This window comes from Apodemus sylvaticus, chromosome 16 (assembly GCF_947179515.1).
Source record: "Apodemus sylvaticus chromosome 16, mApoSyl1.1, whole genome shotgun sequence".
Classification (NCBI taxonomy): Eukaryota; Metazoa; Chordata; class Mammalia; order Rodentia; family Muridae; genus Apodemus; species Apodemus sylvaticus.
Genome location: NC_067487.1, coordinates 56694180 through 56717301, shown reverse-complemented (window position 1 = coordinate 56717301; position 23122 = coordinate 56694180). Strand labels below are relative to the sequence as shown.

Sequence of the window (23122 nt, the reverse complement as noted above, 5' to 3'; positions counted from 1 at the left end):
GCATCAAAACCCAAACGGTCTCGGGTGTATATATTAAACGCCTGGACCGCTAACAAGTGCATGAGGTGCATACGAAAATGCTTTATTTCTGGAGCCCACAGCTGCGGCACTTTCTGTATCAGGTCTGCAGTTCTGAAAGGCGCGTCGGCCTATCCTTCGGTATTTATTTTGGGTTGGGTCTGTGAACCACCAGCCTCACTGACTGCGGCTGAAGCAATCCCAAACAAAGGGGAAAGGATGGCCTCCCGAGGGAAGCCAGACGGGAAAGGTGGCCCCACGTTGCTGCACCAGGTATCCCTACGGAGTCCATCAAGCAGGCAGAGGGAAAGGACAGTCCCAGAGGCATCACGGGTGGATGTAGTAGGGCTGCACCAGGCCCCACAGCATTCGCCGACAGACGACCCCACCCTGCCCACTGTCAAGGTTAACCCGCCCACTAGAGTACCTGTGGAGGCCTCGCAGAGCCGAAAGGCACAGGGTGATCATGGGCAGGCAGGGAGGCCGGCAGCAGCTGGCGCGTGGTCCTCCGGCTCGTAGGTGCAGGAGGCGGGCTGCAGAGTCCGCGGGCCCGGAAGCCGAGAGTGGGCCGAGCGGAGGAGACCAGATCTCGAGACTGAGACCGCTAGCCCTGCCAGCGCCCTCCCACGTGTTGCAGGCCCACGCCTACGCCGTGGCCCCGCCCCTCGCCCCGCCCCGCATCCGGCTCTGTCTCCAAGCCGGCCCCGCCCCGAGTCCCTCGCCCCGCCCTTCGCCCTGCCCCGCCTCCACCCCACCCCTCCGTGCCCTGCTCCGCCCCTGGGGCGGATCCAGCAAGCACTGTCGGCCGAAAGCCTTGCGAGCGGCCGGGTGGGCTGAGGGGGCGGCGGTAGCTTTGGAGCGGGGAAGTTTGGGAGACGCGACCTACTCTGCGATCCTGAGCACCGCTCAAGTCCCAGAACCGCGGGGGCAGGCGGACCCGCTTCCCGACGCCCCCCGGGCCCGCAGCCGTCATCTCGTGTCCTCTTGGCTGGTAAGGGGCTTCTATCTGGAAAGGGTGCGTCTCCCGCAGCCCCAGATGGAGGCCTGCACCACGCACCCCCTGCAGACACTGTCTGGGCCGAGGCAAAGCCGGGGTACAGCAGGGAGGGAACCATGGGGGTGGGAGGAGGATGTGATTGGAGATGTAGGAGGGGAAGCTTGGAGGAGGTTGGACAGCTCCCCCCACCCCCATTCTGTTTCCCTCTTCTGCCCCGGTCCTTAGTATGTGTAATAACCTCTCTGGCCTAGGGAGTGGATTCGCCTTTAAAAGAAGTACAAAGCTAATAAACATCCTAGCGGCGGGTACCACACCCTGGCTGTGAATTAGGGATCCCGGGGAGCAGATTGCTGATACGATTTAGTGGAAATAAGCCATTAATGCCACCTGGCCCTGCGCCACTGTTTGGATGCATAGTATTCCATGTGAATGAACGCGGCCAGGATTCCAGCTTGTCCACGAGAGCACAGCTACTGCAGGCAGGGGCAGATCGGTTTGTACTATCTGTCGGGTTAGGCGGTGATTTCTAATCAGTGTGCAGATTAAATAGAAACGCCTGTTTATAACAATAACATTCAGTGCTTGAATAACCTTTCCACAGAGCCTCGTCGTCAGCAAGTAACTCTCAACCTACAAAAGTAGTGGAGTATAAATGATTAATACATTAAAGAAAAAAAAACACCTCTTGGAATAAAGGAAGGTGATCATTGTGGCTCACATTCTGAGTCAGCAGTACGAAATCTCCCTCAACTTAGAAATGAGGCCTTTCAAGGGTGATTCTCCTTGTGTCTGCACTCCTATACTTTCTTGTATCTATATCATATACATTGTTAAGACACGATGAGCTCCCTAGGCTTTGCCACACGTGTTTTGAAAACCTGTCTTTTTTTACTGCTGCAAGCTTTAACATAGTTTAATAGTGCTGGCTTTGAATGAATATGTGGAATGCATTACTGTAACCACTTGTGCTTTCTTGACCCTTTAAAGAGAGAAAAGTAATCAATGTAATGAATATTTTTGCTTTTATTGTTTGTAACTTAGTGGATGACCCTTGATATTTTCTTCTTTTTTAATCAAGGAGATATTTAAGCATCTAAAATGTCATCTGTGAAGCCCCTAGTTTATGCAGTTATTCGTTTCTTGCGGGAACAAAGTCAAATGGATGCATATACTTCTGATGAACAAGAAAGTTTGGAAGGTAGGCACCTATTCTTTGTGTCATAATTGTAAAAAAATATTGAAATAGCTACAATCCAGAGTTTATGTTTTTTAATAACAAAATCAGAATATTTTGTTGAGAGGCTTAACTAGATATGTTATTTCTATTTTCTGAGGCTTGTTTTAACTAATAAGAGATAGGACTATTTATTTACTGAAAAATTACTGTTAGAAGTATGTCCTTCATATTTTAGGGAATTTTTTTCATAGTGGGAACATTATTCCCAATGAACAGACTAGGAAATTAGATTATTTAAGCAACAGAACGGCTACTATGTAACAAAGCTGATGTTTAAATTCAAATCTATACTTCAAAGATTTTTCCCTTTTTTCCTAATAGCAAAGGATCTCATTCTGAACATAGGAAAATACCTTAGTCATTGCAATAGCACCATGTTTAAAAAAGAAAAAAAAAAAAGACTAAGTAATCATACCATTACTGAGCTCTGGCAAATGGTACTTTGGAGAATGAGAGGATTTCTCCCTTGTCTTATGTGAGCTTTAAATCTTGGATTCAGTAATCTGTAAAGCTAAGCAGGACTGGAGGAGTCCCATGCATTTCCCTGACTCCCATCGCTTCATGTTTATGCATTATAAAATTTTAACTCAGCATAGCCATAAGAAAGCAAAACGATGTAGGCAGATAGGCTTGTGAAGGTTCAGTGAGCCTTGCTTCCTTGTGGTCTGCAGACTTAATTATCACAATGGGAGCACACTGGGGAGAGCGTAATAAATAGCAGGACGGTCAGAATTTCCTGTGTCCAAGCTGCCTCTCCTATAGAGGGACTCATCTATTCATTCTGTCTACTTCCTTTGTGGACATGCTTTAAGTAGGTGTAAATCAAAGTTGGGCATTTGTTCCTCTGGTAAGATGATGCCTTCCAGGTGGCAATAAGAGAAGCAGGTGGGAGGACATTGCAAATTAGCCTACTTAATATTAAGGTCTTTTGTCCTCCCTGACCATCAGACCTTGGGAAAGATAAAGGTAGTTTGACTGTCACAGGAAAGCCTTGGTTGTAATTGCTCTGTAGCAACAGAGGAAAGTAATCATGTAATAAAAAGATATTTCTTTTCTAATCTAAGGCAGTATGATGTTTTTATGAAGCAGAAAGAAAATCGAGAATGTTTTAAAAAACCAAGATGTTATGTCCTATTTTTAGAGTGGCATTCAGCCAAAAATATGTGCCTTCAGCTGTTTGTTATATATGGAGTCAGAAATGGTGCCAATTGTTTGTGACTGACCCCTATTTTTGACTCCGTGAGTCTAATTTAATTGAACATGAAATCACGTGGACCTGTCTGCCCACCTTCTAGACATTTAAAAAAGCCTTAGGAAAGGGTGGGTTGTTCGAGAGGCAGCTTTTCCACTGTGTGGAGCTGTGTTTCGACAGCTTTGCTGTTTATTCCCAGATTCCTAATTGTTGTCCTCTCTGATGTCACTTCTGTTTGTTGTGGTTTCAGCATACCATCAGTCACTCTTACAAGCATTAATTGCTTCAGTCCTAACTCCTTCCAGTACTGACAAACTCCTGGAAAATTTTTTGTCTTTCTCTTCCTCTGGCCTCTTGGGTTTTTCTGCTCCTCTGATCTCAACCACTGGGTTAGGCAGTAGATCCGTGTTTCTGAATTCGGGGAGTTCTGTGAAGTCTGGAGACATGCTTGCACATCACCACCTTTGGAGAGGCTGCTATGATGGCGTCTCATGGTAGAAGTCACAGATGATGCTAAACACTTGACAGTGCACCAGACAGCTCTTGATAACAAGGAATTATCTGATCTAAAGTGTCAGGGTGATGAGACTTAGAAATCTTTTCCTAGACTCTATCATCACAAATTGTATTCTACTGCCACCTCTGTCCTCGGCATTTTGCTTCCTGGCTTCTACTGCCTGTGTTTCTAGCACACTTCCTCCAGGATCCATGCCCCAACAATTCTTTGTCCAACCTCCCCAATCTGCTGATCCCATACTTTTCCCTACCTCTTTCTTACTTGTCTTAAATTCTGTGGTGTATAGTTAATGATATTTTCTTGTATTATTTCTCCCGTCTTGAAATAACTGAACCTTATTTAATTTTAACTCCCTACCTATTCAGTGTCTATATCTATTTGGCTCTAAATTGATGGAGCAAAATGTGCAACTTTGCTGACAGACTATATTGATTTATGACTGTGTACCTCAAGCAGACCTTTAACGCTGCTGAGTATTTGTTACTCATTCATTCATTCATTCATGCATTCATTCATCCCTTTACTGTCCTACATGGTCATTTTAATATGTTCTTTTGTCTTCTGAATCTCCAGATTTCCTTTTCAGCCTTTATCCTTATGTGCACCATAAAGAAAGAAAGAAAGAAAGAAAGAAAGAATAATAAAACAATATCTACCAGCTTCCACGTTCTGTACCTTCCCTCACTGTCAGTACGCACATGCTTTGCCTAGCTGCCTGCCTATTACCATAGGTGGACTAGCTATGTTTCCTTCTCAGAGAAATCTCTCTTCTGGCACATTTTGCCCCATCCCCTCTTAACATCCAAGGTCTTTGCTATAGTTTCTTCTCCCCATTTGTCATACATCATCAAATCTTCACTCCACCAAAATCATTTTCATCCAGTCCTCTTTCATTAAAAAAAAAAAAAAAAAAAAAAAAGAGCCACAGAAAAGTGAACCGGGCTGGAGAGATGGCTCAGTGGTTAAGAGCACTTGCTGTTCTTTAGAGATCCCACGCCCTGTTAAAAGGTTCACTCTCACCAATAGCCCTAGCTTCAGGGACATCTGATGCCCTCTTCTGGTCTCTGAGGGCGCTGCATTCACAATTGCTATTTTTGCACACAAACATACATAAATGAAACTAATTGCTGGAGGGGGCCTGGAGAGTACATCATCAAATCTTCACTCCACCGCTCAGCTCAGTGGTTTAGCACACTGACTGTTCTTCCAGAGGACCTGAGTTCAATTCCAGCACCTACACAGTGGCTCACAACTGTGTTTAATTCTGGTTGCAGGAGATCCAACGTTCTCTTCCGACCTCTGAAGCCACCAGGTGCTCATGTGCTGCACAGAGATATATACATACAACCATATACCTAAAATACAATAAGAATATTTTAAAATGGATATTCATGTAGTTCTGCTCAATCCTCCTTCTCTGATTTTTGTTTCTCTTTGTAACTAAACTATTTGAAAGAGTTGTCTATATTTATTTTTATAATTCTCTTATTTCTTAATTAAAAAAAAATCCTTTATTGCCATCTTTTCTCCTCCCATTAAAGGTATTAGAAATTTCTGTGTCTGGTTAAACAGTTCTTATTCTTTATCTGACTTTTTTTATTTTTTTAAAGACAGGGTTTCTCTGTGTAGCCCTGGCTGTCCTGGAACTCATTCTGTAGACCAGGCTGGTCTCAAACTCAGAGATTCACTTGCCTCCCCAGTGCTGGGATGAAAGGTGTCTTCAGCACGGACGGCCTTTTATCCTGTTCTTATGTATTTTAATTCTCGAACACCTCCTAATCCCTTACTTATCTTCTCATCCCATCTCTTTCTCTTCATGGCTGGATCTCTTTTTTCCTGACCTGTCATGCTCAGAGTCGACTGCTTGGGTGGGTTGTTTGTTTGTCTGTCTGTTTATTTTTCCCATTATCTACAGTCATTTCTTTGCTGAGAATCTTTAGCTTATTCGCCTGACCCTAATGTATGTGCTCATAGTTCTCAGCATGACACCCCTCCCCCGTCGAGCCCTTTCTTCTATATCCAGCTGCCTACCACACAGCTCTACGGTGCATGTCTAGTATGCTTCTCAAAATTAACACTGCCAAAACTGAACTTGCAGTCTTCCCACCTAAAATCTGTTCTACCCACAACTCCCCTGTCTTAGAGAGAGCAGCTCCAGGGTTTCCTGAGCTTAGGCCAAGAACTTGGGCATTGTTCCAGGGTCTTGTTTTTCTCCTACTCTGGATCTAACTGTTAATAAATCTTGTTGTCTGTGCCTTCAACAGTCAGTCTGTCTTTCTCAAGGTCTCGTTGTGTTTCTCTGGCTGGAACTCTCTATGTGGACTAGGTTGGCTTTAGATTCATAGACATCTGCCTGCTTCTGCATCTTCAGTGTTGGAAATATTAATAAATAAAGGTGTGTACCACCATAGCAGATCTAAAAGTCTATACTTTAAAAATGCATCTTGAGTCGGAGGTTGGGGAATAGAATTCAGTCACAGAATGCTTGCCCAATGTGCCCTGGTTCCTGCAAGTCCCCAACACTGCAGAACCAACCAACCAACCAACCAACCAAACAACCAACCAACCAACCAAACAACCAACCAAACAAACCCATAAGATGCATTCTGAGTCTAACCACCTTTTACGACTGCCACTGGTATTTTGCCCTGGTTAAAACTGGTTGTTGCTTGTTCTACTGTGATGACCCCTAACTTGTCTTTCTTCACCTGTTCTGACTCCTTGGACTATCCACACTCAAACATCTCTTAAGGCTATGGCAGAATCTATTCTTATGCCGACTCTTGCCAGGACTCCTTATATTACTTAGTCATTGTATAAAGAATCTATATAATTTGGACATATTGTCCACTTACTGTTTTTCATTTAGTGTCAGCCAAATTAGCTTCCTTACTGGGAAGGCACCAGATCCTTGTGCCTAAAGGCTTGTGCACTGGCTGTTTCCCTGGCCTGGAATAGCCTTTTTTCATTCCCTACCTGCTGCAGTGATGACACTTCCATCTCCTCCAAGTTGTTGCCAGATTTCGTTCTCAAGGAGGCCTGCCCTGAGCTCTTCAGTTAAATCTGCAGCTTACATTCCTGCCCGGCTCCTGCCCTCCCTTTCTTCCTGGCCCCTGTTTCTTGTTATGGTTCTCTTCCCAATCCCCTCTCCAAGAGGTTAAGCTCCTGTTTACTGGTATAGCAAGTACCTAGAAAGGGCCCTCCATACATGCCATAGGTGTTACATATATGTATTTATACATGTATGTATGTGTATGTATATATATATTACATATATATGGATTCCATTATCCTGGCCTTGCACTTAGTTGGTCTGTATCTTGGTTTCTAAGTCTACTGGGCAGAATCCATCAACCCCTCCACACAGAACATTTGAGAAGTGAATCCATCCTGTTTCTCTAGCTTGGATGTTCTGGGGTCTGGGTTTTTGTTTGTTTGTTTGTTTGGTTAATGGCTTGTTTTTGTTCTCTTGATCACCTTTTGTGACTGTGACTTTTGTTTGGGTTTGGCTGTTTAGGTTCTTGCAAGCAGGAGAAATGCTCTCTACCCTGAATCTGGTCATTTTATATTTCCTTGCTTTATTCTTGACTGCAGACAAAATAGCCAACAGATCCCATTTGTTGAGCATCCACTCCTTGCCAGATCCTGGTAAAGTGAAAGACGAATAAGATAATAGGCCCTGTCCTCAAGAAGATGGCTTAACATGAGACCCACGCCTCAGACCATCTGACACAGTGACCTTTCCAGTAATAGAACCCTATAAACTATAAAGAACGGCAGCCTAGTACGGGGGGAGGGTGCAAGAGGAAACAAATGCGCGTGTATTTTGTATTTTTGTATTATTTTTGTATTATTGTAAGTAAGTGCTGTGGAAAGGAGAGGGCACTCACCTGAAGCCCAGTATTTTAAATGCGGCTTCATTAGTTTGGGAGAAACAGAAAAGGAGAAACCCACGTTCTTATAGTTCTAGCTACTGACGAGGCTGAAATATCAAAACACAGGCAGGAATAGAAGTATAGGGAAACAGATTGTTTTCTCCATAAGAGATACTTTTATTTCTTATCGCTGAGAACTTGGTGCTTTATTCAGGCCCTTTCTAAGGATTTTTCTGTGGCTGCTGAGAGTAATAGTATTTATTTTATGTCAGGGATACTTTCCTCAAGACTACAATTAATACATAATGTATCTTTGAGAAGTCTCACACATTGTACATGAATCTATTCAGTAGTGCTGGGAGGGCAGTGGTAGGACTGGTTCTCATCTGGGCTCCTCAGTTGTGAGCATCATTTGAGTGGGAGCCCACCTGGTTTCCTGCTTCTCTCTCCAGGCTGTTCTCAATATTCCTACTGGCCATTTAGTTCTAAACACAGACAGTTATTTTCCTTCACTAAATCCTTGAAAGCCCTCCATTTCCGAGGAGCATAGAGCTCCACTCTTTAAAAATGTCATTGAAGCCGCCTTGTGATCTGCTGTCTTTGATTCTTACATAATCTCCACTGAGTCTTTGCGTCAGTCCGTACCTTGTACCCTTGTGGTACCAACCAGTTACTTTGTCCTCCACCAAAAATAGACGAGGCAACTGTCATAATTTAGCATGCTGTATATTTTGCTTTATAATCTGGACAGTGATTTGTTTTTTTTTCTGTTATGTTTATTGCTGTCTGCCAAACATCTTGGAACAGAACTTTACACATAGTAGGCTCACAGTAAATTTGCATATGTGAATGAACATTTTAAAACAGACCTATTTTCATGTTGCTATGCCAGGATTACTATTTAATTCCTACTTCAGGCCAAATAGTACTAATTTTCATCAAGGTGAAATCTTGTTTTTCATATAAAAGATGTATAATGTTTGATTTGTTTAATGCATTGGTGGTTGATGAGATATTAGTATTGGAATGTAAGATGTTAATAATATTCTCTTCCTTCTGGTAACCTTCAACAAGAATATAGTGAACTGTGTATCTTCAGAAATTATATTCTAGCTAACACATTTTAGTGAGAGATAAGAGACTACTGTCTTTCTACAGTAGCTCATCTATAAACAGAAATCTTTATGCAGCTGGACCAATTAGTTTTCCTTATGTTCTTTGACCATAAACACTAATTCACTCTGGATTTCATTACTATAAGGAAAGCCAGAAGGCTCCTTTATAAAGTTGCTAATCCTCACTGCCCTTGTTTTATTTCTAGTTGCAATCCAGTGTCTGGAGACAGTTTTTAAGATCAGTCCAGAAGATACACACCTCGCAGTTTCACAACCTTTGACAGAAATGTTCACAAACTCCGTCTGTAAGGTCTGTAGGCATTTTTTTCCTCATTAGTATTTGATGCAAGTATGGCACAGTTTTATCTTGGGTTATTAGTAGTTGAAGGGCTAGGTCTACAAATAGCCTGGGTGGAAGAGATATAGGTGTTATGGATATTATTTAGGAACTAAAATATACCTCATTTAATGTGCTTTAGATGGTCATATAGCAGCTGTTCTTACATCCTCACCTTCCCTACTTTGAAGTCTTTTATAGTTTATTTTTAAATTTCCAAGTTCTATAGTGCTGGAGAGAATGTTCAGCCGTTAATAGCCCATATTGCTTGTTCAGGAGCCCGGCTTGTGTTCCCAGTGCCCAGGGCTTTGGGTGCTGTTGTTCTATGTTGTGGTTGAGCTTTGCATAATGAAGGGTTTGGGAGTGACTCGGTTACAATAAGTGTCAGCTCGCCTTCAGGTAGTTGTTGCTGACTGCACATTTAGCCGCACTCCCCACCCTCTGTTTCTGGAACTTGTCTGGAGGAGACTTGTAGAATACTTGTAATGAAGATGGACTTTGGTGGTTTTAGACTTAGGAGAGATGAGTTCATATGACGAGATGAGGGAGGGTTATACAACCCCGCTCTTCCTTTTGTCTTCGTGCTTTGATTAAGATGAACTCTTTGTCTTTTTCATTGTGTCTGAGCTTGTGGCTACCTGAGGCACCCTGCTTCTGTCACCAAATAAGACCATGGCCGAAGCGGATCTTTACACTCAGGTTTCTGAGGGCTCTGTGGCCCACAGCACTTGGAATTTGCTTGCCCTTTAGCTAGTGTCTCCAGTGACTTAGGGCGGAAGGTATCATAGCTGATGGCCTTTGTTACTGTCTTCCAGGAACCTCCAGTTGACTTCACACTCTGTTTCACCAAAGCTCTGTCACTGTAGCTCTCCCATTGTACTTAATTGTGAGAGATTTGTTGTATCGTGTTTTAGAGTGTAAATTGGTTGAGACTGACTCCCTGTTACTTCTTCGGGGTGTTAATTGTGGTAGCATCACCCCCCGTGTGGGTCTGCAGGCTGGGCTTCTCTTCATCATGTTAACACTACAGCAGAGAAGTGTGCCTGAGTGTCAGCCTTGACATCGGTATGATTACTTTGTCTCATCAAATGCACTCGAATGTGGTATTAATGCTTTAATTTTAGAATCCTGCTTGTTTCTTTCTGCCCCCTATATTTTGGTTTATGCATATGTGAAACAGACTCCGTTCCCTTTATTTAAAGTATGTAACAATTGCCAACACAGTTTTTGCTGCTCAGGCTTAGTCGGTGAGTATAACGAATTATTCTTCAGCATAAAAGTGTGATGACTTGGGCTGGTGAGATGGCTCAGTGATTAAGAGCACTGACTGCTCTTCTGAAGGTCCTGAGTTCAAATCCCAGCAACCACATGGTGGCTCACAACCATTCTAACAAGATCTGATGTCCAGAAGAGTGTACTTAAATATAACAATAAATAAATCTTTAAAAAAAAAGTGTGATGACTTCATATTAAAAGTTAAGGGGTTGGAAAAGTAAATAAACTATAATCAAATTTTCAGTATGCTATTTTCTCTGACCCAAAAGATTCATTTTTTAAAATTAATAAATCGTGTGGGTTTGCTGGAAGCCGTGAAATGGACGGGAGATGGGGAGCAGGTTCTATAAAGCAGTAGGGAGCTAAGCAGTGACGGAGTGTGAGTGTTCCTCGCTGTCTCTGGGTCTTAATACCTTTTGCTCCAAAGAAAAGGCTTTGTGCCATTCTTTGTCAGTAGTTTTACACTGTGGGTATTCGTTTCTAATTAGCAAAGTACTTTTCCATGGTCCATTTATCACTTTCCTTGAAATCTTAGTTCAACTGAAGGATGACCTTGTATTTTAAATGCAGTTCACTGGCACAAAAGCTACCAGTTACTCTTTTTCTTTTTCTTCAGTATTGTTGACTTAACTTCAGAGTGAAGTTAAAAACAATATGATTTTTATAAGGCCTTCCATAAGTGGAGAGACACAGATGTTCCCATGGTCACGCAGAACACGCCGGAATGTTCAGTGTGCTTTAGAGGCTCCTTGGTGTGAAACCTAGAAGGTCTTAGGGTGGTAGAAGGCGCTGGCACCAAATCTCGTCCTGTTGTTCATCTCCCCTGCTATTTCCTGTATGACTATTGTTTAAAACACTGGGCAATACAGAAAGATGTAAGGAAGAGACTAAAAGTTTTATTTCCAAATATTACTGCTGTTAACTTTTAGAATACACCTTCCCAGCCTTACTGTGAGAATCAGTGTGTGTGTGTGTGTGTGTGTGCATTTTTTGTGTGCCTTTAAGTGATCACATTAGAGACGCTCCTTTTATTGATAAGTGGTATCAAGATACATGTTTTAGGATAATAAACATACTACTCCAGAAGTTTCTACTTCTGATACTGCTCTTTGTATATTAATTCTATAATTCATTCATGGAATGGGATTTCTGGCTATGGACAAAGAAAACAAATCTGGATCTATAATTCTAGCTCCAAGGCAGGAGGATCACAGGTTTGATGCTTGCCTGGACTGTCAATTAGGTTCAGAGGTGGGCTAGGCATCCTAGTGGGAAAGACCCTGCCCTGAGGTAAAGTGAGAAAAAAAAAGCCAACCCATCACTCTGGGGCACTTGACAGTGGCTGGGGCACTTGACGGCATTTCTGACGTCCTGGGTTGAATGCCCAGCACTGGAAAAAGAGAGTTGGTTTACAGGCCCCTGTTAGTATCTAGAAAAGTTCAGCCAATCATATTTCTAATCAAAGTATATGAGAGGACTTTTTCCCATTTCTTGTTAGCGCTTATTCAGGTGTTACATTTAGTGAGCTAGAATTACAGATGAACCACTAACATGTGTGCAGCTTGTTGCTATTTAGAGATTTCGGATGCCTTTTCATGCAGCTAAAAGGAAGCCCTTTCTGATTCCATTTCAGAATGACATACGGCCGCTTTCAAACTCGGTGCCTGAGGATGTGGGAAAGGCCGACCAGCTGAAGGACGAAGGTAAATCCTGCCCATGGCCGTGCCCGCGCCTGCTTTCCACAGCTCCGGGGAATGGCAACTCTAAGGTGGCAGGATGATAGTTTGCCCTGTCAGGACTGCCCTGGCCTCATCCCTGTGGCTTTTCTGGAGTAGGTGTGACTGTGATGGGTAAGAGGCTCGGTGACACAGAATGCCTTGTCCATACCAAGGCCATCAAGACTAGCCAGTATCTAGTAACCCTCACTGAATAAGTACCCTCTGGGCTATTTAGTTTGAGCTACATTTGCTATTGACTCAATTCTCCTTTATGTTTAACCAATAAGAGGTAATTAATTTTAAGTGTTATTTTAACTTTCCTATAAAATTGATGTTTTTAAAAGGATTTTGAATTACTGCATGCGTCTGGCATCTGTCTTGTTGGTTGCCTAGTACATTTCATGACACCCTTGTTCTTCAGTCTTGCCATTTTAGGGTTACACTGTAAAGTAGACTAGTCTCTGCTTTCAATTTTGTTTCCTCTAATAATGATACTGCCAGAGTGCCTTGAAATCTGAAAGTGCTATGACCTCATAATCTACACGTGAAATAAAAGTAACACCCACTACTCTCTGCGCTTGCGCTGAATTTCCCAGAGCGTTGACATTTCAGCCATCCAAATGCCAAGTGTTCCGTAGTCCTTCTCATCCGAGCGGCTTCCTCGGGAGCTTCCCTCCCACTCGGGCTTTGCATGGTGTGTGTGTGTGTGTGGACACTTGAGTGGTGCCGTGTGGGCTCCACTGCCTTGTGTGGCAGCCGCTGGCTTTGTTCTGGTAGCAGTGCTCAGTAAAAGGCAAACTGAAATGTTATCCTCTCCTCATCCCCTGTGCCACTTGCTCTGCATGGCAGCCTTGGGAAATCGTAATCCCTGAGGAGCTTTTTGTTTGGCTTTGTTTTGACATAATGAGTGTTAGGAGGGTGTGGGTTAGAGGGAGGGGCAGCGTGGGACTCCTTGATCACAACAGCTGGGGAGACTGGGTCACTCCCGCTCTCTCCCTTAACAAAAGCTTTTGGTCTCCATTTTGTTGACGTGTCATATGTCAGCCATGCTATGGGCAAAGTCTTAAGCAATGGCTGATCTGTCTAGATTTTGTTACTTGTGTGAAAACAAATGGTCACGGTAGGTTGTCAAGTGTTGGGATCATTCCAGACTGGCGGTGTTCATCGAGGCCACTTGATAGCTAGTCCCCTCCCGGAGCATGGCTTTCAGATGTCTCAGGTGCTCCTAAAGAGTCCAAGGAAGCAGCAAGGGCTGCCAGCTGCCATCTCCTGGTGGGACTGAGAGAGAGGAAGGAGAGAGTTTTGTAGAATAGCACATACTATTATAAAGTGTTATATACCAATGCTTTATTGCTGTGTTATATCCACAGATTTCATTTGTATCCTGGTTCTGCATATTGACTATCTTATAGATAGAAGCTTTCTAATTATTAACTTAGGTTACAGTCCTTGCATATAATTGTAATACACACACACACACACACACACCTACATATTTGAGGTGGTTCAGAGGAAAGACCCAAGAAAGTTTTAATGCCGATGATGTAAAAAGTTGCCCAAAAGCACAAGGTCCCACAGCAGCAGCAGCAGCAGCAGCAACAACAACAACAACAACAACAACAGCAACAAAGTTGCTCTTTTACTGTATACAGTCCATTGGTTTATAACATTCACAGATCTTATGGCCAAATCACTTATTAACCACTTTTACCCATGAGCAGTTCCTCGCATCCTCACATGCAGTCGCCTTAGCTTACCTTAGAAGCCTCACCACTTGCCTTCCTTTTGCTCTTTGAGCCCCTGCTCGCTGCAGGCTTGGCTCCCACTTTCCTATTAAGCAGCTAACAAACAATGTGAACAGGAAACTGAAGAATCACAGAGCCTCCCAGACATGAGTCCTTCACCCCTGTCTCAGATGTAGGGTTTCCAGTTTTGTCTAGCGATTCTAACCAGCACACTGGACACTGCACCCCTTCGTGCGATGCGGTAGCAGAGAAATCCCTCATTTTACTGGTTAAATTGCTGCCAGCTGTGTGTGCAGTTGGTCTTCCTGAGAATCAGTCCTCAGAGGTTGTCTGGCATCTGAAATCGTCTCGCTCTCTCTAGAAATTAATCTCCTACAACCCCCTTAAAAGGCTTCTATATCCTTTAAAAAGGATGTTATCTGCCAAAACAGAGTCGGGTTGGCCAGCTTATTTCTAGCAGCCTACCTAGCACAGCTGCCCAGAGGTGTGTGTGCTGAGAGGAAGAGGGGAAGGTGGGGTCCAGCTTGAGGTGACAGTGAGGGAAGGGGAGGAATCCGGTCAGCTCTAAATGGGAGTGCGGAAGTGAACAGGGAGAGAATATCTATGCCAGAGTCGCTGTGCCTGCTTTTACTCCCAACAGCTGAATTTTGTATGATGCAAATATTAATTCCCATGACTGCATATTATTGAAGTGATTCAATCACCAGTATAAAATTGACCCCAGTTCAATTTTGTGATTGAAAAACACCACCTGAGACCTTCTTCAAATTGTTGTAGTTTCTGGGGTTGAACCGCATGGGTCAGACTTGACACTTCTTCATCCTCTGCTTACAGTGCCTGTCCCCCAATCTGATTGCAGGCAATAACCACATGAAGGAAGAAAATTATGCTGCCGCAGTGGACTGCTACACGCAGGCAATAGAACTGGATCCCAACAATGCGGTTTATTATTGCAACAGGTAAAGTGGTTCCATGTCAGTCCGTTCATCCTGAAACGCTGGGATTCATAGCTCTGAAAGGCAGATGTCAAATGGGTGTGTTGAGAAAAATCTGAAAGTACAGAAAAATAAGCTGAAGGAGAAAAAAAAAAGAATAAAGCCATAGGCTTCATTCAGAGGCCACCAATCTTTTTATTTTTACTTAAATTTTTTTTTTAACTTACATTCCACTCACTGCCCCCTATCTATATTTCACATGCTTTTTATGAGCATTAGGTCTCTCATTATTAATTATCAGTATGTTAATCACATTTTCATATAAATTATCATATTTTATATCTATTGGCTAATAAGGCAGGACATTTTAAAAAAAATGTTGCCTAATTGTGATGAGTGTTCTTTTACATTTATTTATCATTTTAATTATTATTATGCATGTGATGTGTATATGTGTGAGAAAGCAAGGGTGTACACACGAGTGGGGAGGTCAGAGGACAGCTTTTGGGGAGCTCGTTTTCTTCTTCCCATGTGGTTCCTGTGATTATACTCAGGCTCAGAGTTTGTGCAGTAGTTCCTCTTATGTGCTGACCCATTTCTCTTTTTAATGTTTTAAAGTTTTTGTTTTGTGTATGTGTGTGTTAGTATTTGCATGAGTGTGTTTGTGTCTGTGTGTGCATGCATTTGTGTCTGTCTGTATTTGTTTATGTGTGTGAGTGCATGTGTGTGTGTGTGTGCTTGTGTGTGCACGTACTCATGAGACATGACAAAATATAAATATTATTGTAGAATTGCTTGATTATAGAGTAATACATGAAAAATGTAAGTGAATAATTAAGCCTAAGTGAATAATTCATTTTTCATGAGATTAGAATTCACCAATACTCTTATGTCAGCTCATACTCAGAGATTTTGGTAATATTTTTTTCTTGCTTTTAATCACTGTTAAACTAAAAGTAATGAATATGCTTTTCTTTCTCATTTAAATAGGCTCTTTCCCCCCAAGGATTCAGTCATAGGGCATGCTGTTGAATATTAAACAGTTAGAAAGGTTTATTTGCCTTCTTAACATAAATGCTGAATAAAACGCCTGGGTGGTTTGGGGGATTTTTGGAGACTGTTATCACTATATAAACTTATCGAGCTGTATGTCACCTTGTCACCTGCCACTTCCATTTTTCTAAGCCACTTGTCTGCTTAGAATTGGAGGCTCAGACTCCTGGGAAGGATCTTGTTCTTCATACTCCCCTTCACAGTGTAGTGCTAATTAGCGTGTCCCCCGACACTGAGCACAACTACACTTTGCAGAGATGTGCAACTCTCTGGCATTTACCTTCTAGTCTGGCTTTGAAAGTTGATAGATAGGGTGACTTCTGATACAAGGAAGACAGGGGTCTTCTGGGTCTTTTTGGATGGGAGCTGCACCTTTAACAGCAGGGTCAGTTCAGGAGTCCTGTTTGTCTTTTTGTTTTTTGTTTTTTGTTTTTATTCCTTGAGCAGGTAGCACATACCACATATGTAACACTTACATGGGTTTAGCACGTTTCCCCTCATAGTTGATAAGGAGTTGCAGTCTTTCTTACCATGAAGGGAAGAGATTGGGACTTGCACATCCTCTATGCACTGTAGCAGCATCCATGTGCCTGACAGGAGCTCACAAGGTTTCACACGATAAACAGAGAGCTAGTGAAGACACAGAAGACATTTGCAGTGCGAGTGAAGCAGGTAGACTGTCACATTAACAGCTCTGCCCAGGAAACCGCAAGTGGCTGAGTGCGGGCACATTACGGTATGCCTTCTGTTTCTGCACAGACTTGGTGTTCACGTTTCTTCTGTGTCGCCTCGGTGCTGAGTCTTTTATTTCTCTCTAGGAGACTCTTGTGACTGGGGTGGGTGGGTGTATCACCTAAGGAACAGGGAGAAAGGGAAATAGTATAGAAATCCACGTGGATGATTTGGAAAGAGTTGGAAGTGGTTTGGAAAGACATGGAATGTGGATAGACAGAGGAAAATGGAAGACATCTCAGGCTGGGGAACATAGTTTAAAATACAGAATAGGGATCTGGGGAGAGCTCGGTTGGTAAAGGGCCTTCAATGCAAGCTTGAGGACATGATCCTCAGAACCCATATTTACTATGTTGCATGATTGTACCCTCAGTACTGGGGAAGCGGAGATAGGTAGAGCCCAGGGTCTCGCTTGGCCAGTCAGCACAGGCTCCTTGGAAGCTCCAGCCAGTGAGAGACCATATCTCAAAAACGAAGGTGGAGGGCACCTTGTCCTCTGACCTCCACCTGCATATGTATGCACAGTCACACATGCATGTGCACATACCAATAAAATTCAGAATCATCAGGCCATTGTAACAAAAGATGGCTAGGACCACTATCTCGTTGCCTTGGCTCTGAGGACGATGAGAATGAGGGCCTATGATTTTGCAGTTCGCTTTCCTGTTTTTCTAGCAGATTCCTAAAGTTGATTCACTGAGATTGAACTTTATGACTGAATCTCAGTTCTACTGTTTATTTTCTGTATGATTTTTGGGCACTCAGTTATCCTTTGTAAGAATCGATTTCTTGTGAAATGAGCCTGATACTAAGTCACTTCAAAGTGCACTTGGAGGGGTGGCCCGACATACAAAGAACCTAGCGAGTCCTAGACTCCACGTATTTCTTTCAAAATGTTCTAGGCTAACCTGACCCGCTTGTAAGTTTCAGGATAGTTAGGAATGCACAGTAAGATCTTGTCTCTAAATAAGTAGACAACAGTGTAATTCAGGTGACACACACCTATAATCTCACTCCAGAGACAGAGGCAAAATTATCTTTAGGGTGAGGCCACCCAGGCTACATAACATGTTTGATGTCCGCATGAGTTAAATTATGAGACCTCCAAACCCAAACTTTTAAGTTTCCAAAGCTAAAAACATAGCAAAAAAATAGTGTAAACTTTTTTTTTTTAGTTAGAAGAATTGGTTTTGTTATAACTTAATTGTAGATGGTTGAGGAGATAAACAAAACAACATAAAGAAGGAAGAAAAATCCCCATCTTTTCTCAGGCTCATACAGCTCAGGCTAGCCTTGAACTATGTGGCTGAAGCTGTCCTTGGTTTTCTGATCCTCCTGCCTCTACCTCCTGATTCCTGGGATGAAAAGTGTGTGTGAACACATCTGGAGCCACCTTTGCTTGATAGTTAGCTAGCCTCTCTCTCTCCCCCAGCTGCACTGAACTCCAGCAGTGTTGAATGCAAGAACAGAATTTCACTATCGCTACATCTATTATTCTTAGAAAGTGTCTGTGTACCTGTATGTCCCCAATAGATGCATTAGCTTAGTGGGAGAGCACTTGCCTAGCACAGGCAAGGGTCTGGGTTTGACGCTTAGTGCTAGTTGGGGTAGAACTGTTCCATTGGGAGAAGAATGGGGTGGCTGTACGCGGCAGAGCAGGAGGCTCATGGGAGTCAGGTGGAGGGTTTCACTGACAGCCAGAGGCAGGCACACAGTTAAGTGTTATCCCCCATCTTAGACTTCTCGGGAAGTGTCAGCTCCAGACGAGATGCCAGTTAGCAGGATTTCAGGCATCAGTCCACTGTCTGAACTGTTTTTCTCCAAGCAACTTAAACATTGGGAGAATGTACTAGTAGATACGAATTATACTCGCCAATGTGCCAGTTTTCTTTCTCCAGGAAAACTTCATTCCACCCTTACTGTAATGGTGCAGAGTTTAGTTACAGATGTATAATAAAGTTAGAAGGTCAAATGGGGCAAAAGCATGTACAGACATTATTTATTTATTTATTTATTTATTTATTTATTTATTTGAGACAGGGCTGTCCTTGAACTCACTGAAATCTGCCTCATCAGGGCTAACATTATGACATTAAAGATTAAAGACATATACCACATGTCTGGCAAAAGTATGAATCTTTTCTTGTTTCAAAATCCACTTTCTGGAGTACACGTTTGTGCCAGCCATTAATGTGCACATTAGTTGTGAGAGCTGATCTTCAAAATTTTTTATCAGAGCTAATCTATGCATGATATGATCTTTCTTACAGAAAAAATCAGAAGATCTGTATTTCCAGTTTCATGATCAGTGTCTCTTCTAGCTGCCTTTCTATAGGATTGGTTTTATAACACTGCTCATGGAGAGCTAACAGACATTTTGGCCATTTCCTTTGGATATTCAGTGTTGATGGGATACAATAATAGTTGTATTAGTCATGGGTCTCCAAAGGAATAGAATTGACAGAATAAAACAATAATCCCCTCCTCCCCGTGGTGAGTGTGTGTGTGTCCGTCTGTCTATCCAACTGTCTGTCTGTCTGTGACTTATTAGAGTAGCTTACAGCTGTGTGCTTAGAAGCCCAACAATGGCAGTCTCCTGATAGAAAGTCCAAGATTGCTGTAGTCGTTCAGTCCACAAGACTGGGTGTCTCAGCAGTCCCAATCTAGTGCTGGAGTCCCAGGGAAGTCCTAGAGAGACGCTCATTTTCAGTCTATGTTGTTATTCCTAAGAAGTGGGCTTGTACCCCAGGGGAGGGGCGCCCCAGGAACAGAAGAGATGAACTTGCCACTGAGACTAAGGCAAAAGCCAGCTTCCTTCCTTCATGCCCTTTTGTGTGGTCCATGTCTTCTAATGTAGCTCAGCTTTAGGGTCAATCTTCCAACTTCAAATGATCTGGATTTAGGGTGGGTCTTCTATTTCCAAAAATTCTGCACAGGTGTGCCCAGCTGCTTTGGTTTAGTTAAATCCAAATGTAGTCAAGTTGACTGCAAGGTTAGCTGTGACGGATTAGGCACTCCTAGTCTTTACCTTGATGGCCAGAGGAAATTAGAACATTTAAGGCATGATGAGGTCAGTGGGGAACACAGTGTTTTAGTCCTAACTGAGGGGCTGGCTCAGTGGGTAAAACATTTGCTTTACAAGTCTGGTGATTTGAATATATTTCCCCCAAACCCAAGCACCCTGGGTTCAGATCCCAGAACTATGGAGTGCTAGCATCTGTAATTCCAGCATTCCCCTCGAGATGAGAGGGGAAGGCAGGGGACTCTCCAGAGGCCCAGGGCCAACTCCCCTGCTGGAGGAGACCTTGTCTTAAGGTGGAAAGGTGAAAACTGACACTTGAACGTGTCTGACTGCTATACATGAGCACACATAGGTACACACACACACACACACACACATGAGCTTAGCAAGCTACAGAGAGAGAGGAACATTTGTCATGGGCTTTTGTCTGTTGATCATAAAGGAATCTAAGTCCATTTTTGGGTTTGTAAAGAAATTCTTTCCCCCCAAGGGCTTTCTGCCTTTATTACTAGAAGGGACCTCACGTTTGGGAGGTACGGGGTTAAGAGTAGAGGGGTACAGCATGCCCTTGGGGGGGGCGTGGAGCAGTGGGGAACCTAAGATGTTATCCTATCCTCTGCCCCTCACACCTGACCTCCTGCAGATGTGTCTGGGCTGCCAATACTCCCTGTTGGCATGTGAGTTTTCTCCTCCAAGTGAACCCTTCCGAGTTGGCATCGTTATCAGCAGGTCCTAATCGATAAGGTGTTTGCACGGGCAGATGTTGTTTGCCTAGAGTTGGTTTCTTCAGTCTTCTTCTGAAGTAGATTCTGGGGTTTGCTGAGAGAGATGATGATAGCCTTGGAGAGACTGAAGGAATAAAGTTTTGCCTGTGTGAGGAGTAAAGAAATGGGAGAGGTTATCATGGGTTGGAAAATTTTGGTATGCTTTAAACCTTACTATAAAAGCGACCAGTTCATAGCAGCCGCCCCCTCTCTGTGTCTCCCTAGCTGTCCAGATGTCTCCATGTTTTCAGTTTGCATCTCAGGCAAATCGAGAGGCAATAAATAGAAGGGTTGTAATGACATGCACATCTGTATTTTTCTAAAGCAAAGGGAAACTTAGAGAAAAGGGAGCTTACTTTTTCTTTCAGATGTTTTAGGCTGTTTTTAAATTGTTGTATAATCAGACAGCTCGACTTAGGAATTTAGGACGAGTGATGTAAACATCGGGACAAGAACCACGTGTTTCCTACCCGAAAAGCCTGGTCTGCTGCCTTATTGTGATGTCTTTCCCTCTCAGGGCTGCTGCTCAGAGCAAATTAAGTCACTACACAGACGCCATCAAGGACTGCGAGAAGGCCATCGCAATTGATTCAAAGTACAGCAAGGCCTACGGAAGGATGGGGTGAGTGTTCAGACAATGGCCAAGGCATTGCCAGGGAGAATCACACATGCTGTGGCTAGGGCTTGGTGGTGAATATCCTAACACCGTACTCTGTGTGATAATAAGACAAATGTAATAGAAGGAAATAGAGCATATGCAGATGACTACACTTGAGGATGAGGTGACCTGTGGGTATTTCAGGACCGACTGGGCCTTGTAAGAAACTGTGTGAGTAAACTCACTTCACAGCCTGGACCATAGGAACACAAGTAAGTTTCATAGGTCCCTAACCATGTGTTTCCCCTGGAAACCACTGTTTGGTATTTGTTAGTTCTGTGTTCATGGAGACTTTATGGGATTTCATTTCTGTGATTGAGAACCAACTGCATGTGCTGTTGGAACTCTTGAGTTCTGTGTCTGAACCCCATACTCAACTATCCCGTTCCTTTTTATCTCTGTTTTCTATTTAATAGATATTTTGAATTTCATGTGTTTCTATCAGAACTCATGTACCCACTGCTTTGACCCAAAGCTGAGGAGTTGTTTTGTATGTATCTAATCTGCTGGCATATCTGGTCTAGTCTCATGTTCCCGTGTGTCTTGGATTCCGTCGTTGACTAGCTTGCTTACGGGATTAGCCCAGATTGCCATTTCTTACCTTCTTTGCCTTAGTTACTTCCTAAGGGGTCTTTATGCCTCAGTTCTATACCTCACCCATGTTGATCCTCTACGGAGAATCCAGAGTGAACTTTCAAAAGAATAACCCAGAAGAGGTGAATATCTCAATAGATGGAATGCTACCTAGCATGCTGGTAGCTCTAGATTTGAGCCCTAGCATTGCACAAACAGGGTGTAGTGTCACATGCCTATAGTCCCAGCACTTTGGAGGCAGAGGCAAGAGGATCATGAGTTCAAGATCATCCTTGGCTACATAACAACTCTGAGACCAGCCTGGGCCCCATGAGACCCTGTCTCACACCTGCCCACCAAACCATAAAAGCATAACTCAAACAGTCATTCCATTTGCAATTGCAGTTAAAAAGTCTGAAGGATAAAGTGGTCCGTATGATTCAGCATGGCCAGCCGCCCTCTGTGCTTTGTTTCCTGTGACCTATCCTCCTGTGCCTTTGTCTATGCTTTAAGCCTACTACGCCTGCGCCTGCGTGTTTCTTAGCGCCTTTGTGTTTGCTTCTGCGTCTGGGTTGATAGTACTCCCCCGACTTCTCTATGATTGTTTGAGTACACACTGCTGACATGCTCCTTAATACTACCTGTTCTGTATGCAAGCTTGGTGCCTGCGCTCCCCAGGTGGAAGGGGATTTTCTTAAACTTAGAAACTTTTTTTAAAAAATTGTGGAGTCCTAAGTATTTAAAGTACACAGAAGGCTTTCAGTATTTATTGATGATTAATTAGGAACTCTGTTGAAGATCTGTCAAGGTTGAGTAATAGAAAACTAGTTGGGTTATAATAATTTATAATTTTTATCTACATAAGAAGTCAGTGAGGTAATCCAGAAAAGAAAGGATTAATTTGTTTGAAAAACAATTCCAGAATAAACAAGATATGTAATACTATCTTTTTATACACACTCTTACTACTGCTTAATTCTGATATATTTTTCAAGTAAATTATTGGTAGGGAACAATAAACATTAAAATTTAGTAATGCTCAGGCTTGCGCCTGGGATGATAATTTATTATTTGAGTTACAGGAGATCCTTATTTTGTCTAACAACTAACGTGTTGTTCAGGACTAGTTATCTGATAGCTACAAGCTACTTTTAATTTAGCAGCTGAGAAACTAGGGCCAGTGAGATGGGTCGGCAGGTAGCGGCACTTGCTGTGTAAGCCTGACAGCTCTAGCTCAACCCGCAAAGCCCTTGTTAAAATGGAAGGAAAAGAGAGAGGCAACGGAGGAGTTGCCCTCTGGTTTCCACATGTGCCCCCAGGCTCCACTTCTTCTAATAATAAACAAACAAACAAATAAAT

At 43.0% G+C, this 23122-nt stretch overlaps 2 protein-coding genes across 2 annotated transcripts in view; one reads left to right on the top strand and one right to left on the bottom strand.

Annotated features, from left to right (window-relative positions):
- Nucleotides 1–664, bottom strand: part of Nln (neurolysin) — a 102409-nt gene extending 101745 nt beyond the window's left edge. Inside the window, exon 1 of the mRNA XM_052159678.1 lies at nucleotides 446–664. Coding sequence (XP_052015638.1) covers nucleotides 446–486 — 41 coding nt within the window. The 5' untranslated portion in view covers nucleotides 487–664. The remainder of the gene's footprint in view (nucleotides 1–445) is intronic.
- Nucleotides 665–800: 136 nt separating this feature from the next.
- Nucleotides 801–23122, top strand: part of Sgtb (small glutamine rich tetratricopeptide repeat co-chaperone beta) — a 35402-nt gene continuing 13080 nt past the window's right edge. The window contains exons 1-6 of the mRNA XM_052159362.1: nucleotides 801–1009; nucleotides 2094–2213; nucleotides 9158–9261; nucleotides 12197–12266; nucleotides 14886–14985; nucleotides 21050–21154. Coding sequence (XP_052015322.1) covers nucleotides 2114–2213; nucleotides 9158–9261; nucleotides 12197–12266; nucleotides 14886–14985; nucleotides 21050–21154 — 479 coding nt within the window. The 5' untranslated portion in view covers nucleotides 801–1009; nucleotides 2094–2113. The remainder of the gene's footprint in view (nucleotides 1010–2093; nucleotides 2214–9157; nucleotides 9262–12196; nucleotides 12267–14885; nucleotides 14986–21049; nucleotides 21155–23122) is intronic.